The sequence below is a fragment of the Hetaerina americana genome, unplaced genomic scaffold (assembly GCF_022747635.1).
Source record: "Hetaerina americana unplaced genomic scaffold, ioHetAmer1.1.p SCAF_62, whole genome shotgun sequence".
Classification (NCBI taxonomy): domain Eukaryota; kingdom Metazoa; phylum Arthropoda; class Insecta; order Odonata; family Calopterygidae; genus Hetaerina; species Hetaerina americana.
In genome coordinates this window covers 1,426,864-1,444,376 of record NW_027287228.1, presented here as the reverse complement: position 1 = coordinate 1,444,376, position 17,513 = coordinate 1,426,864, and the positions used below count along the sequence as shown (strand labels likewise).

General features: G+C 39.0%; 1 protein-coding gene across 2 annotated transcripts; it reads right to left on the bottom strand.

The window, feature by feature from the left end:
• Positions 1–432: 432 nt before the first annotated feature.
• LOC139695712 (src kinase-associated phosphoprotein 2-A-like) lies at positions 433–17,385 on the bottom strand. Of its 2 annotated transcripts, none has more exons than XM_071594498.1 (5): positions 17,272–17,385; positions 12,478–12,639; positions 11,149–11,341; positions 7,486–7,735; positions 433–1,055 (listed from the first exon to the last, which is right to left on the bottom strand). In XM_071594498.1, exons 1-5 carry the CDS (start codon positions 17,312–17,314, stop codon positions 693–695), a joined length of 1,011 nt encoding a protein of 336 aa, XP_071450599.1. In that variant the 5' UTR covers positions 17,315–17,385; the 3' UTR covers positions 433–692. The 2 variants fall into 2 exon arrangements, with proteins under 2 accessions (XP_071450599.1, XP_071450600.1); XM_071594499.1 differs by lacking the exon at positions 17,272–17,385 and adding an exon at positions 14,515–15,702.
• Positions 17,386–17,513: the final 128 nt, after the last annotated feature.

The window sequence follows — 17,513 nt, the reverse complement described above, 5'->3', positions numbered from 1 at the left end:
CATTTGTTTGGTTAACCATAGGTGCTAGATGAACTGCCCGATGATAAGGGGAAGAGTCCCAATTTCACTCAGTGAGATCTGCCTTTTCAACAAAATCGAACTATGCAGAGGCTGACAAAAATATTTGCAATTCACTGGTTTTTCTTTATTTATTTATAATTTTTTCTACATGTCTTTTTGATTCTTTCTTATATATAAATGTGGTAGTTTTATTGAAAAATGTTTCAAAAAAATATTAGTATTGCGTCTAAAAATCGAAATATTATTGCTAAACAAATATTTTTCAAATTTATAATACTGTAATAATTACATTTATTTTTCAGATGATGTAAATGTATAACATCATTATTAACTAAAATATTTTATTTTAAAATAAAAAAACTGCATATGGATATCTAAACAAATAACTTCATAATGTTTTTTTTTCCTAAGGTGATACATTTTCTTAAATTACCCTTTGCACTTCTCACTAGTACCCCTGGAATCCCCACCACACCAAGAGGGTTAAATGGGTTATATATCATACTGGTTTATCTGGATGATCATCTAAATTCAAAATATTTCCAATTAACTATTAAATATATCCCACTCTGATTGATTTTCAATGGGTAGCATTCGATTCAATTTTACATGGGATGAGGGATCAAAATAAGCTCTGATAGTCTCTTTCAGTAATTACAAACTAATGCTTGTTATTTTTTAATATTTACATTTCTCAGTGTTTCGACATCATCATAAATTGGCTCCTCATACTTTTTGGTTGTATCAGTGTCATCGTATATGTCTTGAAAGTCTTTGGAATCTAGTTGGAAGGCGGTGTCGATGTCATTGTATATGGCATCATCTTCCCCACCCGTGGGACGCATTGACTCCTTTCCATTCGTGGCGCCCTCGAGAGAGTTGGGGAAAACCAAGCCCACGTCCTCATATGCACAACTGTTTGGCTCCTCAGATAAAGACTTGCATTCTGAATTTCTCTGAAGGTCAGATGACTCCTCGGGATGATTTATGGCTGCTATCCACTGCTGCATATCTTTTGGTGTCCTTGCAATGAACTGAAATGAAAATAAAACCATCATCATTTCACGTCTAGGACAATTCATCTTTTTAAAACTCTTCATTTCAAATTCTTGTTGCTCATGGTTCCCACATCACTTTGAAACAAATTTTGTATGAAATGAGTTGAAGGATCTTCTGAAAGTAGCAGGCATGGAATGGGAACATGGTCGTTTCAGCAAGACAATGGATGTAGATGGTAAATACTTGTAAAATGTGATAGTGGAGAAGGATGAGAAATTAGTTAATGACCATTATGGTACTCATAATGGTCATTATCTAATTTCTTGTCATTCTCCAACATTCAAGGTGAAAAGGTTGCTTTAGCAGGAACACTTAAGTGGACATGAAACATAGGAAAGAAGATTTGGTGGTGGGATCCCAAGGTTAGAAGAAAATGTGGCCAACGTCCAGGGCCCAGAGAAATTAGAGTGTAAGAGACTACACAAAGGAGGTTGGTGAAATGGATGAGTATGGTTGCCAAGGGGAGATGATGGAAGTGCTCATCAAAATGTTCATCATCTCTCTCTGTCTCTTTCCTTGGGATGGTGTGAAAACATGGTCATAGAAGAATTATGATATTCATTCACATGGGAATAGATATCAGGAAAAGGGATGGGAACGCATAGAAAGGACGAACACAGTAGAGGTGGGGAAGGCGGAATTGAGCAGATCATAAGTGGAAAAATATTTCCTAGGTCGGGACTTGAACACGGTATCTTTTGACTTGCAAGGCCGATGGTCTAACCACTCGAGGAAATGTAATTTACACTAAACTCATCTTTGGGGGGTTTATGCAACCAAGTGCCCCGATTCTTTGGCCAGGAGATGGCATTAGGGAGCCGTTTCACCCAGCAAAGGAGAAATGGACAAGGCGATAAATATATATATATATATATATATATATATATATATATATATATATATATATATATATATATATATATATATATATATATATATATATATATATATATATATATATATATATATATATATATATATATATTTTTTTTTTTTAAGGTAATCTACCGGTTAAGGTAGGTTTTCGGATGGACACAACTACCAAACAAATATTTTATTACTCCTAACAAAACACAAAATCCATCATCCTACTCTATATCAGGTCCCTCTTCATCTCTGAGTATTTTCTTCCTCCCTTCATCCCGTCCAACATCCCTATCCTGTTCCTTCCCTTTCCTCTTTTGCCCAACATTCTACCCTCTATCACAGTCTTCAACATCCCACTGTCGGTCAACACCCCCTTCATCCACTTTTCCTGCCTCCATAGGATTGCTCCCAACAAACCCCTCTCTTCGCCCACTATACCAAGTACTTCCTCATTTGTTTTCTTCTCTGTCCATTTCACCTTCTCCATTCTTCTCCACACCCACATTTCAAAAGCCTCCAGTCTACGTCTATCCTCCTGCTTCAATGACCACGTTTCCGCGCTGTACATAGCTACGCTCCATATCAAAGTTTTTTCGAGTCTTTTCTTAACATCCTTACTCAGAGTCCCCGTCATCAACTCCCTCCTCCTTGTGAAAGCCTCTTTGCCTAGCGCAATTCTTCTCCTTACGTCCCTACTACTTTGACCGTGTTGGTCCAAAACACTACCGAGATACGTAAACTGTTCTACCTGCTCTAGTTTTTGCCCTCCTATTTTAATGTTAAGCTTGGCCTTTTTCTTTCTAGAAAATCGCATAACCTTTGTTTTATTAATATTGATTCTCATCCCATACCTGTCGCACTGAATTTCCAATTCACTCAGCAATGCTTGCAGCCCCTTGGCTGACTGACAAACTAAGGCTTGGTCATCAGCAAACCTAACTGATTTTATGAATTCCCCGCCCACTTTCATTCCTACCTCGAGTTCTTCCCATGCCTCTTTGATCATTTCCTCTGCATACAGGTTGAACAGCAACGGTGATAATGGGCAACCCTGCCTTACACCCCTTCCTAACACTGCCCATCCTGACTCCCCGTTTCCCACCCACACCTGAGCAGTCTGAGACATGTACAGGTTGCGGATTAGCCTCCTTTCCCTCCAATCTATTCCTATTTTCTGCAATATACTCATTAGTTTTTCCCAATTCACTCTATCAAACGCTTTTTCGAAATCTACAAAACAGGCAAATACCTCCTGGTTGTGTTCTATATTCCTCTCGATTAATAATCTCATTACTGCAATGGCATCACGCGTACCTCTCCCCTTCCTAAACCTTAACTGATCATCCCCTAAGTAATCATTTGCCCTACTGTATCCTTTTTTTATGATCCTGAGAACAACTTTAGCTGCGTGGGATATCAAACTAATTGTCCTATAGTTCTCACATGACGTGGCCTTTACCTTTTACGGAATCGGAACTAAAACTGATCTCACAAAGTCTTCCGGCCAGATTCCCTCCTCATAAATGCTACGGATCAGCCCATATAGCCTCTTCCTCCCACATTTTCCTAAGCATTTTAAAAGTTCCACAGGAATTTTATCTACCCCCACGGCCTTATTTAGTTTCATCTCCCTTAATGCCCTTTCTATCTCATTGTCTAGTATGCCTGGACCTAAGCTGTCCTCCTCTACGTCATTTTCTTTTTCAATGTTTAACTTTGTTGGTCTGAGTTCTTTACCATACAGTTCTTCTATATACTCCTTCCATCTCTCTTGGATCTTTCCTGCGTCAACTATTACCTTACCCGCCTTATCTCTAACTGTTAGCATAGCTCTTCCTTTCTTACTTCCCGATAACGATTTAACTTTGCTGTACAGCGCACCGATTTCACCCTTCCTCTGCAGACTTTCCATATCCTCGCACTGCGTCTTCCACCATGCGTCTTTTGCCTTATTTGTTGCCCACCTCAATTTATTGTTCAATTCTTTGTACTTCATTTTGCCTAATTCTGTATTTATATTCTTCCATTTTTGCCGCTCATCCATCTTTGTAATCATCTCATCCGTGATCCATGGTTTCCTAGTCCTTTTAGCGTTAACGGTTCCAATAGTGTCTTTTGCGGCTTTAGGCAACCCTTTCTTGATCATTTCCCATTTTTCTTCGATAGTACTAAGCCCTTTACCATCCTCCATGATTTTCTCTACCGCCTGTTTGTATTCCTTCCTTTTCAACCTATTTAATGCTTCTACATTCCATTTTCTAACTCGCCGCCCCTGCCTTATCTTTTTGAAACGTACGCTACATTTCATAACAACTAAATTGTGGTCTGAGTCCGCATCCGCTCCCGGGAAGCTGTGGGAATTTATCACACTGTTCCTAAACCTGTGTCTAACCAGGATATTATCTAGCTGATATCTTCCTGAGTCACCTGGCATTTTCCATGTATACCTGCGTCGTTTGTGGTGTCTAAACCAAGTGTTGGTGATGACTAACCCCTGTCTCCTGCAGAACTCAACTGCTTTCTCCCCGCGGTCATTCCTCGTGCCTAAACCGTAGTCCCCCACCTCATCACCATCTCTTCCTTTGCCTACCGTCGCATTCCAATCCCCCATCACTATCAAATGTTTCCCTGCAGGAACACACGCGATCATGTCCTCTAACTGATCGTATATCCTATCGACCTCTTCTTCCTTATGGTTGCTCGGTGGCATGTATACCTGAATAATAACTAAGTTCGTCGGTTCTGCTTTTATCTCCACTAGTAGTATTCTATCCGTTACCTGCTCTATGTTGACTACGCTTCTTCCTACCTCTTCATTTAATACTATGGCAACCCCTCGTTGGCTCTCGTCCCCGCCGCTGTATATTATTCTATACTCATCACTCCAGTAATCCCCGCTATCTTTCCATCTCACCTCGCATAGACCTAAAATATCTATATTTCCCCTTTCCATCTATATATATATATATATATATATATATATATATATATATATATATATATATATATATATATATATATATGTATATATATATATATATACATATATATAGATATATACATAGATATATATATATATATATATATATATATATATATGTGTGTGTATATATATATACATATATATATAGATATATATATATATATATATATATATATATATATATATATATATATATATATATATGTATATATGTGTATATATATATATACATACATATATATATATATATATATATATATATATTTATATATATATATATATATATATATGCTTTCGTAGACGTAACACGGAAGTGCCGACTAGTACAATACACAGTAACACACAATATAGAAACACAAAAAAAGAAGAACACTCACACGTTATTTCATGATATTTCGACGGAAACAATCCGTCTTCCTCTGAAGATATAGAAGTAATGACTGCTGGAGTTGTTGAGGTGAGGGGTGCGAGAGAATGGGAAGGGGGCCAGGAGAAGGGGAGAACGGGAGGCGAAGGAGGGGTGAGGGTGGGCTTCCACAAAGTAACAATTTTAGGCCACTCCCATCAGTGAACAACATTGAGGCCCGGATGCTGATAGGCCATACAGATGTAAATTAATGCCATTTCAAGTGTTTTTAATTGTATAGGGTTATCGGATGTGGGAAGGGAGGCCAGGACGGAAACATTGTAACACAGTTTTCCAAGATTATTCGGGTCTCCCACCGGGTCCACGTCCGTAGGGTTGCCGACGTTTCGATGGCCGAGTCGTCCATCGTCTTCAGGGCATGTCGGTGCTCAGGTATTTGGCTGCCTTATATAGTTTGGTCGGGAGGTCAGGTCACGTCTGATTGGTCGTACGCTTTCCGCCTCTTGTTTTGCTTGATGTTCCTCAAAATGGGTTTCCACGCGTTGGACGACTCGGCCATCGAAACGTCGGCAACCCTACGGACGTGGACCCGGTGGGAGACCCGAATAATCTTGGAAAACATTATTCGCCGGGAAAGTACCAGATCATTCTTCATTGTAACACAGGTTGAAAGGGGTATTGCGATGGGAAGCATGTTTAGGGATGGGGAGACCCACGGACGGGGAGGAGGGATTGCACGAGGCGCGGTGGTTATTAATCCTAATGTTAAGTGGTGTGGAACATTGGCCTATGTAAAGTGACGGGCAGAGTTTACAGGTAAGAAGATAAACTACATTCTTGGAAGTGCAAGAGGAATAGGGGAAGGGCTGGAGAGAGTTAAATGGTGGGATGGAGTGGGGTGGAGTGGTGAAAATAGGGCAGGTTTTGCATCTTGCTCGATGACATGGAGTGGGTATGGCTCTGGGGGTGTGAGGGGATTTTGAGAGCAGCCTGGTGGATTTGAGGATATCTGCTAGGTTGGCGGGCCGTTTGAAGGTGACAGAGGGGCATTTGGGAAGAAGGTTGGAGGAAGTGTTGTGATTTTTGAGGATGGGGAATAGGTCTTTGAGGATGAATTTGAGAGACTGAATGCCTGGGAAGTAGGTAGTACAGATTGAGAGAGGCTGGGAGTCTGTGGTTGACGCAGGCTTGGGGGTGTAGGAATGTTTAAGTATTTTTTTTATGGAGGAGGGAATCAGGGTATCCTCGTTGGAGGAGGGAGTGGTGAAGGTTGTTAAGGCATTTCTTAAGGGATTCGGGATGGTTGCAAATGCGGTGACCGCGGATAGAGAGGGAGTAAGGGAGGGAGCGCTTGGTATGGGAGGGGTGACAACTGCTGTAATGAAGGTATTGCTGCTTATTAGTGGGTTTGGTGTGAACAGAGGTAAGGAATTTGTTATTGCTGAGGGTAATATTAACATCGAGGAAGGTAATCTGAGAGGATGAAATGGTCGAGGTGAAAGACAGAGATGAGGAATCGTTGAGTTGGGAGATGAAGGAATTGATATATATATATATATATATCTATATATATATATATATATATATATATATATATATATATATATATATATATATATATATATATATATATATATATATATATATGTGGGTCATGGTAGTCCAGGGGTTAGAGCTTTGGACTGCTAACCGGAGGGTCCCGGGTTCGATTCCCGGGCAAGGCACTCTGGGCACCTTCAGCTCCACCCAAGCTAAAAAGTGATTTTTCGGGTACCAGTTCTTCCTGGGAAATCATAACTGGCACAGGGAAAGGAACTGGCCCCCCTACCCTGATGTTTGAATTTCACACGCCGTTGGGCTTAGTACTGGGTGAACTCTACCGTATCCTACCAAACCGACCTTCGGTTTGATTACTGTTTATGGTTCATATATATATGCAGGTATATATATATATATATATATATATATATATATATATATATATATATATATATACATATATGCATATATATACATATATGCATATATTATACACACATATACATACACACATATCTACTTACTAACTGTGACAACATATGCATGTATTACTTAACAATTGACTGAATTTTGAAATTGGGCCTTTTTCGGAATGAGCACTGTTTAGTACTCATATCAGTGAATTTCAAGTTATCATAAATTTAATTACCTGAAGTGTCTTATTTCCTGGAGAACTGATTTCAAAGCATGATGCCTTTTTCTTTGAGTCCCTTATGGCGTTGGGTGCTGATTTGGCAGTGTATTCCTTTAAACTGATCCAGTGCTGCGGCTTAGCGTCCCGTTGATTGCTATAAAAGTATAGCTTATTGGCATAAACAGCAGCCCAGAAATTTTTAAGCTGCTCGATGAACATGAAACGATCCTTTCTCTTCAGAGGTCCACACTTGATTGTCATGGCTCTAAAAGATTATTTAAAAGTATTTAGTATGCATCACTTGCAAACATTATAATTTAGAATAAAAGAAAGCATATCACATGTGGACACAAAATATTCAGTTCTCCATGGACTTATTGCGAAATAATCCTGGTGCTAATTCACAAACTACTGTACCTCCTTCATTTTGGGGAGGTATATTACATAGGTGCTACGTTTTGATCTAAGTTTGATAGGAAGACATTATCAATGCATTCTGGGCGGAATCATATTTGCATCAAGGTTTAATTAGCTTATAACTCTGAGACAATATGCATTAAATGCATATTTTGGGAAAGTAAGATATGTACACATGAATGTGAATAGTGCAACTGTTGTCCTATGTATCTAGTTGAATCAAAGTAAGAATGAAATATAAAGAGTTTGCTATGCTAAAATTATAAACATAAAAATCAGAGGTTTATTTTTTTTTTAAACTATCCCATTAACATTTTTTCAAATTTTCCTAATATTATGAGTAGAAAACTCAACTTCTACAGATATTGAGGTCTCCATTTGGGATACACCTTGAATTATCATCCATTTGGTCTATCGCACAGCATATGTAGTCTTCTTTGTTTTCGTTTAGCTGGTTGATGATGTGTAGATAAGACTACTCTGGTCTTCCACCGGGTCAGTTCCTCCATCAATGACGCCAATGTTTCAGAAAACAAGTCGTTTTCCATCCTCAATGCTGATACTAATGTCGAGACAATGTAGAGTAGGCACTGTTTGTGCAGTGACTGTTTGTTGATTAGCTTGGGCACGGTCAAGTTTAGTTCAATCTTCTCTCCATGGAGGAGAGGGGAATTAATAGGGGCAATTACTTGAGCAGATATGAACGAGATTGCCAATTCGTGGGTGGTGAGGTTAGGGGAGGGAGCCTCCCCTCACCTCCCTCCTCTCCTCCTCCTAAATGCTCTTCTTTCACGCCTCTCCTCCGAGTGAGTACCACCATCTTCAATTTATCTAAGATGGACCATAGGCTACCAAGTGTTGACCAGCTCACCCTGAGTGAGCTGTGTATATAAACTTCATATGTCTTGTGGTCTTAAAGATGAAGTAAGTAAAATTAATGTCATCAGTCTTGCCATTAACAAAGAAGGGAAATAGTAAATAACTTGCAAATGATATTGCTCTAAAATTCAGCGTGATGCTTCAAGTAAAATAAGCACAAGTAAACAGCTCAATTTTCAGGGTAAAAAGAAACTCAACACTTCCACAATAAAGATTTAATATTTCTCGACCATAGTTCTGACGCTGCACACCATCATCAGGGAACATACATCAACATTTTTTCAACTTATATAGTCTGGCTCCAAGAGGGGATTGAGGTAGGGGGAGTAAGGGAGAGGAGAGGGGGTACGGTAGGGGGGAGTAAGGGAGAGGAGAGGGGGTACGGTAGGGGGGAGTAAGGGAGAGGAGAGGGGGTACGGTAGGGGGGAGTAAGGGAGAGGGTGAGTTGAGTCTAGGGGCAGCAGCATATTAGTGGTCTAGGGGAGGGGGAGGCTATGTATTGGAAGGTTACTGGCTCAAATTTGTCAAAGTTTATATTGATTAAATGATCAATAAATGAAGAACACAATGTAACACTCCACCGTTATTAGAAATAGCAGCGGAAAAACAACAAACAAACACATTGTGTTCTACATTTAATTAGGGGGGGTGTTTGTCTACAATGGTTTGACCTTTTTTTTTTCCTGCTGCTATTTTTAAGAACGGTGGAGTGTTACATTGTGTTCTTCATTAAATGATCCTTTAATCAATATAAACTTTCACAAATTTGAGCCAGTAACCTTTTAATACATACCCACCACCTCCCCTAGACCACTAATGTGCTGCTGCACCTAGACTCAACTTACCCCCTCCCTCCCCCTTGCTCCCCCTACCTTACCCCCTCTCCTCTCCCCACTCCCTCACTCCCCTCTTGGGGCCAGGCTATATAAGTTGAAAAAATGTTGAAGTATGTAACCTGATGATGGTGCGCAGCATTGAAACCATGGTCGTGAAATATTAAATCCTTTTGGTGGAAATGTTAAGTTTCTTTTTACCCTCACAATGAAGCAATTCCAAAAAGTTAAACCTGAAACTGTTATGAGCTCAATTTTCATGTAATCTATTAGCTTTTCACATTGATTTTGATATTCTTTTTATGCTCACAATTGTGATTTCTCTCTTCTGCAGCTTGAACTGAAATGGATAAGATTTCGCTTATTCTTCCAATGAAACTTCTTTTCCAAAAACCTGAATGTGACGTGAAATTTCATTTTTTGTTGGATGCAGTGACAGTTATCTCTGATCAGTATTTTACCTAGCAAACAAAATTCCTCAAAGTGATCAAATACAAATGATTGCCAAAATTATTTTTTCCATGCTGTATCTCTGAAGTGCGTGTGATTCTGTTCATAGTTCAATGGCAAATTATTATTCTTTAAATGTAATTTTAAGATTTAATCATAGATGAATGAAAGATGGAGTTGAATAGCAGGAGTGGAGGCAGATGGGGGTCATGCCTCCTCCATCCCCTGAAGAACTGCAAACATTGAACAGAAAATTTCCTTCCCAAATTCCAGGATAAAATTTAAATAAATATATAAGAAATCACAAGGAGTGTATAAAAATTATTGGTAACAATATTTTCCTGATGTGTGCGTGATGTGCTAAGTTGGTTAAGTGTATATATTATCGCAGATCGTATTGGCATTGTTGAGATGACAGTTCACACATCATTATCACTGAAATTTGGCGATGCAAAAGATCTGCACTAAACTCGCCCCAAAAAACTTGATGGTCGACCAAGAGCAGAGTCAAGAGTGTCTGCCTGCTTGCACAGACCTTCTAAAATGGCATCGTGATGATACCCCAACCTCCTTACCAATGGGACAAATATAGGTTTGCGGATATTTTATCATATTACAACATGTACTATATGAAGTTTAGTTAGGGCTCAGAGCAGTACAGTAGTGCATCAGGGTTCATTATGAACATACCTTGATCTGAAATACAAGGTTCGGCTGAAAAAAATAAAAAGGCATAATGCCACTGAGTCTCAAAAAATGCTGGGTCAACATTTGCGTCAGGGCATAAAAGTGCTTGTACTTGAGGCACTTGTACATGAAACATGACATATATAAAAGTGAAGAATTTATCATTCATTATTTTGCACTATATCTGTGGGTGAATCCACCATATATTTATTACAACGGTGGGTTGGCTGTGAAAACTTTCTTTTGAAGTATTATTAGCTCTGCATGAACTAAAAAATTATCATGGTGTTTCTCTTAATTCTTTCTCTGGTAAATTTCCAAATTTGTAATGGATTCACTACTTTTGCATGCTATGCCACTCCATGCATAGCTTTACTCAATCTATGGCCTCTATTAGTAAAAAAAAACTTACTCTAATTCGGAGGCAGAAGGTGGATTAGCATCAGTAAGGTTTAGGTTTTCCTCCACGTCTTCTTGTGCTAATTCAATGTTCTCCACTGGAAACAGCGTACCTTCATTCTCATATTCCACTGGTTCTGTCCAGCTGTCAGTCTCACCTTGGCCTATATCACTCTGCGATTCTGATTCACTGAACGAATCATCATCTTGGTGCCAGTGGGTGAATTTGAAAAAAAAAATGGAAGCAATTCTTCAAAAGAGGAAATATAGATATTTCAGGTCTATGCAAGGTGAGATGGAAGGATAGCGGGGATTACTGGAGTGATAATCATAGAATAATATACAGCGGCAGGGACGAGAGCCAACGAGGGGTTGCCATAATATTAAATAAAGAGGTAGGAAGAAGCGTAGTCAACATAGAGCAGGTAATGGATAGAATATTACTAATACAGATAAAAGCAGAACCGACGAACTTGGTTATTATTCAGGTATACATGCCACCGAGCAACCATAAGGAAGGAGAGGTTGATAGGATATACGATCAGTTAGAGGACATAATCGCGTGTGTTCCCTTAGGGAAACATTTGATAGTGAAGGGGGAATGCCGGTTAGAGCAGGTCTGTAGAATGTCAGGAAAATGTTGAGGACAGGGAAATTAGAAAATGTAATGCCTCTGATACCTCTGCCATGGGAATATAAGAGCTAAAGCATTGTAATTAGGACCCAATAAAATGGGCATCAGATTATATAACAAACTACCCAAAAGTATCAAGGATACAAAGGGAACTGCTGCATTCAGACATAAATTAAAAAGATATCTACAGCGCAATATGTTCTACTTGGTTGACGAATATCGCAACAATATTCCCGACCAGTAAGTTCATACTTTTAGTTTCTAGCAATGGTCATGGTCTGATTCATGTTGGTGATCAATAATTTTTCTGAATTAATATTGCATGTGCATGTTACAGCCAATGTTCATGGGTTTGTGCCAAACATTTATTTAACTATGAGCATCATTTCTTATTTTATGTATCTTAATTGAGCCTGTGTCTTGCTCCTTTTTGACATGCCTTATTTTATGTATATACACCACCACACCTGTTATTTTTGTATTGTGATCTCTAGGCAAATAAAAAGTAATAATAATAAAGGTGCTGTAAATATAAGAACTCTTAAAAAAGAGACTTCATTAACTAGAATAGATTTGGCATGCTTCTTCTTATGACAAAGAGTATAATAATTGATCAGTTTCAGTAAATGGCAGGATGGATACATGATTTGGGTTTTTGCACATTATTGACCTTCAGAATGTATGTCTCTACTTCTTGTCCATGCTTACCTGTACTCTGAATACAGCCACTCATATCAACATACTCCTGTGGCAGGAGCAGCATTTTCGCCTGGCAGTCTTGTATCTGCTTGAGAAGATCATTACGAGCATCTTCTGCTTCTTTGCTCAGTTCAACATCGGAGATTGTGGACTCCAGGAATGTTTTCACATCTGCAGAATAAAATTATGCAACTGATGCTAAATTGTTTTTCACTAGAAAATTGTTGTGTCTGGCTGAAGTTCATTTTAAGAGCATTTGCATGTGGAATTCTATCCTCTAATGATTATTTGATTTGATCTATCCCCTAGTGATTAATATGAATCTGAAAATTTAAAGTTTCTCATTATTCTTAATTTATTGCATAATTTGTTCTTTTCACCCGGCTCGCAAAAAATGTACATATTCAATTCTCAGCGATCCTGTCCTGTCCTAATCCTGTGTTTAAAGGATGTGGTGTGGTTGTGTCTTGTACAACACTTCACAAAAGTAAATGGAATTTATAGTGTCATCATTTGTGACAATGATGTGAGTGCTAGAATGGGGAAGTCTGGATTGTGCCATGGCTATTGTAAGTGGGAACCATGCTATCACACGGTAAATTCAATTGTTCCCAGCTCAACCTTGTGGAAATTCATTTTAATTAAATGAAGAATAAATTGTATCTTTCCGTTGTCTTTTATTAGGTACCTGATGATGACGCTTGAGCATTGAAACTGGTTGTACGTGAATATAAGACAGTGGAAAGATACATTGTATTCTTCATTTAACACAGTAAATTGTCTGCCTGTTGCAAGCGTGAAAGAAATCCCTGATTATGATCTGGTGCTTTCCCAGTGTATCAGCATGATAAAGTTTTCTTAGGTCTTCCACCAGATCAGGAGTTCCATGATGGCCAACATTTTGCCGCTTACTTGAACATTACCCTCAGGGCAGATGAATGTCAGCCCTGCCCTGAAGACAGGGTTCAAGGCAAGCGTTGAAGCTTGGCCAATATGGAAACCCTGACCCAGTGGAAGACCTTAGAGAACTTCATCAAATTCCTAATTGTTTCCACTCTTTTGTATGACTCTAGGCAGTTGCCTAGATTAACATTTGATGCTTGCATGAGACCTATACTGACTATTTTAACTCTGAATTAATTGCCAAAATAAATTTTGTAGCCCTATAGACTTCAGCTAAGAACAGGGAGAGGAATAGAAATTAGCGTAAGGCATTTATGGATTGAATGCCTTGCATCTCCATAAACTTAATCACCTATTATCACACATGCATTCTTAAATGACCAACTTATTCACTTTTGTGTATTAAGACAGACCAATCCCATATACCAACTTTCCTTCTAGAAGGGAGCAAAAGTAAATGGTCTAAGGAACATGCTTCGTAGGCACATGTTGCCATCATAAATGTAGCGGAAATATGAATTTTGCCGATGACCATGGGTTATATGCCTATCTTGGGGACATTAAAGCTGCCACAAACACCCAAGTTTCCCAAAACCCCTGAGATGAGATGTAAATTTTCACTTTTAAATATTTGAGACTTATCCCAACTATCACTCTGATGTCATGTCTAAAACAATAAATTTTGAAAGTATAATGCACTAGAACACAACAACTTATTGGAGGGTGATTTGGAAGGGTTCAGGTAGATGCTCAGGGAATTGGAAAAGAAAAGTGGAGAGAAAACCGTCCTCAGGATTAGCCCGGGAACTCTTATGATGAAAGCCCTCGAGGGATCCTGCAATTTAACATTCCACCCAATAGAGAGCATTCATGTACTCCAAATGAAATGGTTGCTGCATGGCACAAAAGTAGAGATCATGACACCCCTCTCTCACCACCAGGATTTTAACTGAGGCAATGAGGGTGAGAAGCCAGAACACTGATTACCATACCATGCACATCCCTGAGGAAATACAGAGGACTCAATGTGTTAATAAGGTATCTTTTTTTAGTTTGAGAATGATGTGAATCCCACATGAAAATTTCCTAAATTCTATATAGTAATCAAGTGGATTTAATGAGCAAAATTAAATGGAAACATACTGAGTTGCACTTATGTTCCACGTGGATGTTCCAGGAGGATTCCCACACCTTGGCCTCATTACATGTCAGGAAGAAATAACATCTGTGTAAAAGCAGTTAGGAGGAGGACAGGGATGGGAACAATTAGCGAAGAAACTTCATTCCCTCCCCCCTTCCCACTCAGAAGACATGGGTTCGAATTCTGATGGTTACAAGATTGACCAAATATATCCCATTCCCCCATTTGGGTACTATGTGGAAATTACTTCAGTTGCATGCCCATGAAGTAGTAGAATTTCCCCGTCTTAATTTTCAATTCTGCATGACCTTCTTGTTAATGGTGGAGGTCAGTCATATAAATATGGTTGTGGTTCATTTTTATTCCCTTTTTTGCATTAAAAATAAATAATCTATTAGGTGAATTAATCTTTGTTTTGAATTAAGTCTTCCTCCACCATTTGTATGCACAAATTTGCACGTTATTTGATTGTTTTTCAATTAATATTTTTCCCTACCTCTCCCAAATTTCCTCTCTAACTTCCCACCTGGTGCTTGCACCCCCTGCCACGCACCTTTTTGGTGGATCGCGGGGCATTTATGGATACACTATCCGTCAGATGGGTCTCGTTAAATTGTGTCTGACCCCTTTGAGCTAATTTTTGTTCTTAGGTTAATGCCGCTCTCCTTCCTGCATTCCCTGCACATCCTAACTCTAACCAATGGCTCACCTATACTTAATGGTGCAAATGACCTCAGCTGCCAGTTGCCTTCCTCAATAACAACTACTATTGCAAATATTCAGTTACGATGAGGTCAAGAATTTTTCACTCGATTTCTCAAAAAATACTTGGAGCAACAAAGACGGGGAAGGGGAGTCCTGAGAAGTCGGCGACAAAGGCGAATTGTGTACACCGCCTGATGCCCGTTAAGTAGACGACCGTGAAGAACGGACGAAATCACGTCCACACAACCCTTGTCCGAGAACACCGCAGAGTTCCAGTTTTTATGAGCACACACTGAGGAGCTCAGATTAGATTTAAATTAATCTGCATTCGCAATATTGACGGGTGTGCATAAAAATTTCCACGTTCTCGCGCTAACTTTAATTAAATGTGATTTTTTCGTGTCGTCTTCTAAAATCATGCTCATGTCGCCTCCAAAAAAGAAATCTTTTAAGAAATTGTGCGCATTGAATTCTATTGGTTACATTTATACTTCCACGCCAACCCACCCCCAGCTGCGTTAATGTGGATCACCCTTTAGGACCATTGGGCGATTGTAAGGCAGGGGTGGCTGAAAGCAGGGGACGCAATGGTCTCTTCCCCCAGAAGAGAGAGCGAGATAATATATCCGCTGTAAAAGATAAGGAGAAAAAATTCGTCATATATCTCGCGACGAACCTAAATGCATGACGGAAATAAAATTTAATTAAATGCTTCCTATAATGAATATTTTTTATTTCAGAGTATTTAATTAAGAATACCAACCATACGAGCCAACAGAAAACATTGCCCTAATATGGTTAACAGTTTTCTGGAAAGGCATTTATGTTACGATATTCGCAAAAATCTTGGAACTCTCTCAGTGATTGTGGTAAGCAAGGAAATAAGTGACTCCAAGTAATGAAAACGAAGAATGACATTCTAGGGGATCCCACTGTGGGTAGTAGTAGTAGTAGTCCTGTCCATCCCCTTTGGCGCAAATGACCTTAGCTGTCGGTCGCCTCCCCTTAAAACTACTACCCCCCACTGTGGGGGGGGAGGGAAAGGGTTTGGGTGACGCCCACAATCTTCTAAGCGCATGCGCTCCACCGGCTGCATTTGTAGCCACTTCGAAGTGCAAATGCAGGCAACCTTATCTGCTGAAGTTCTTTATAAAGCACGAAAAAATGAATTCTAAGTTCATTTGGACTTATAATTAATTTTTATAGTTATTTCGTAATCAATGGTTTCGGATACCGGATGGTGTTATCTCAAGACACTTCCAGAACGACCCTTCTACTACCTAGCTGTGGTTGAATTACGACGGGAAGATTCTCCTCATAGATTTCAACGTTACAATTCCGTTTGGGGTTTGGATACAGAATATGGATGCGACGTGCCTGTGTTCTGACATGAGAAATATTATTCTTTGTGGCCGCCGAAATCCTAAACCTTTATCATTTGGAGATATGCTACAACTAACCATTTCCTACAGGAAATTACTATTAACCGCAATGTTTCTTTCCTTGTCGGGATGCTTAAGAAAATTATGAAAATATCCAAGTGAGATTTACAAATTTCTCGAAAGTTATTCAAACGTTTTCGAGGAAGGCTTAAAATTATCATATAATTGACAAAATTACATTAAATTAGGGTCTCAAAAGGGTTTTGAAATTAATTTCTGCAGGTCAGATGGAAACAATTGTAATTAATGAATTATTAACAATTCGATATTAATTAGTTTCCTCTAATTTCAGTTTTATGCTTTAAGATTGTGTACTCTACTTTTACAATTTCCGCCTACATCAGAAATAATAGTTGCCTACAATCTGAAATAACGCGTAATGTTTGGAGCGCAATGATAAAATAGTTTGGCGCAAACGCGACTCTGGACATATTACGCGAAAGAGGTGGGTTGATTTCATGCAAAAACATCGGCGAAAAATTATAAGTTGAATATAATAAGGTGGACGTATATCGAACGAAAGCATTTATTACACTGAGTATTTGCAGACTGCCCGCATGATGGATCAGGATAATGTAAAATGATAATTTTGTGTAAACTGTTTGAACTAACCTTTCAAAAGTTTATCCACGGCATCTTGGTCTCCAATATCCATTATGTTTTCCAAAGCAAATAAAAGCTTCCAATTGGACCCTTTTTTAAGATTCACTCTCACTCTCTGTCTCTTCCCCCCCGTGCACTGAAAAAGGAGTTTCCGATTTTCTCCTCGCGCACCTCCCGCTAAGAAAAAGCCATACTTTTGGGCACATGAAAGAGGGAATGGTGATGCAATCTAGGAGCTTCAGGGAGTAGAA

Excerpts from the sequence above, each read along its gene's own strand:
- LOC139695712 (XM_071594498.1), bottom strand. The coding sequence starts at position 17,314 with ATGGATATTGGAGACCAAGATGCCGTGGATAAACTTTTGAAAG. Across the intron at positions 11,342-12,477 it reads TGGCTGTATTCAGAGTACAG|ATGATGATTCGTTCAGTGAA; the intron begins GTAAGCATGGAC and ends ACTGGCACCAAG. Across the intron at positions 1,056-7,485 it reads CAGGAAATAAGACACTTCAG|TTCATTGCAAGGACACCAAA; the intron begins GTAATTAAATTT and ends TTTTCATTTCAG.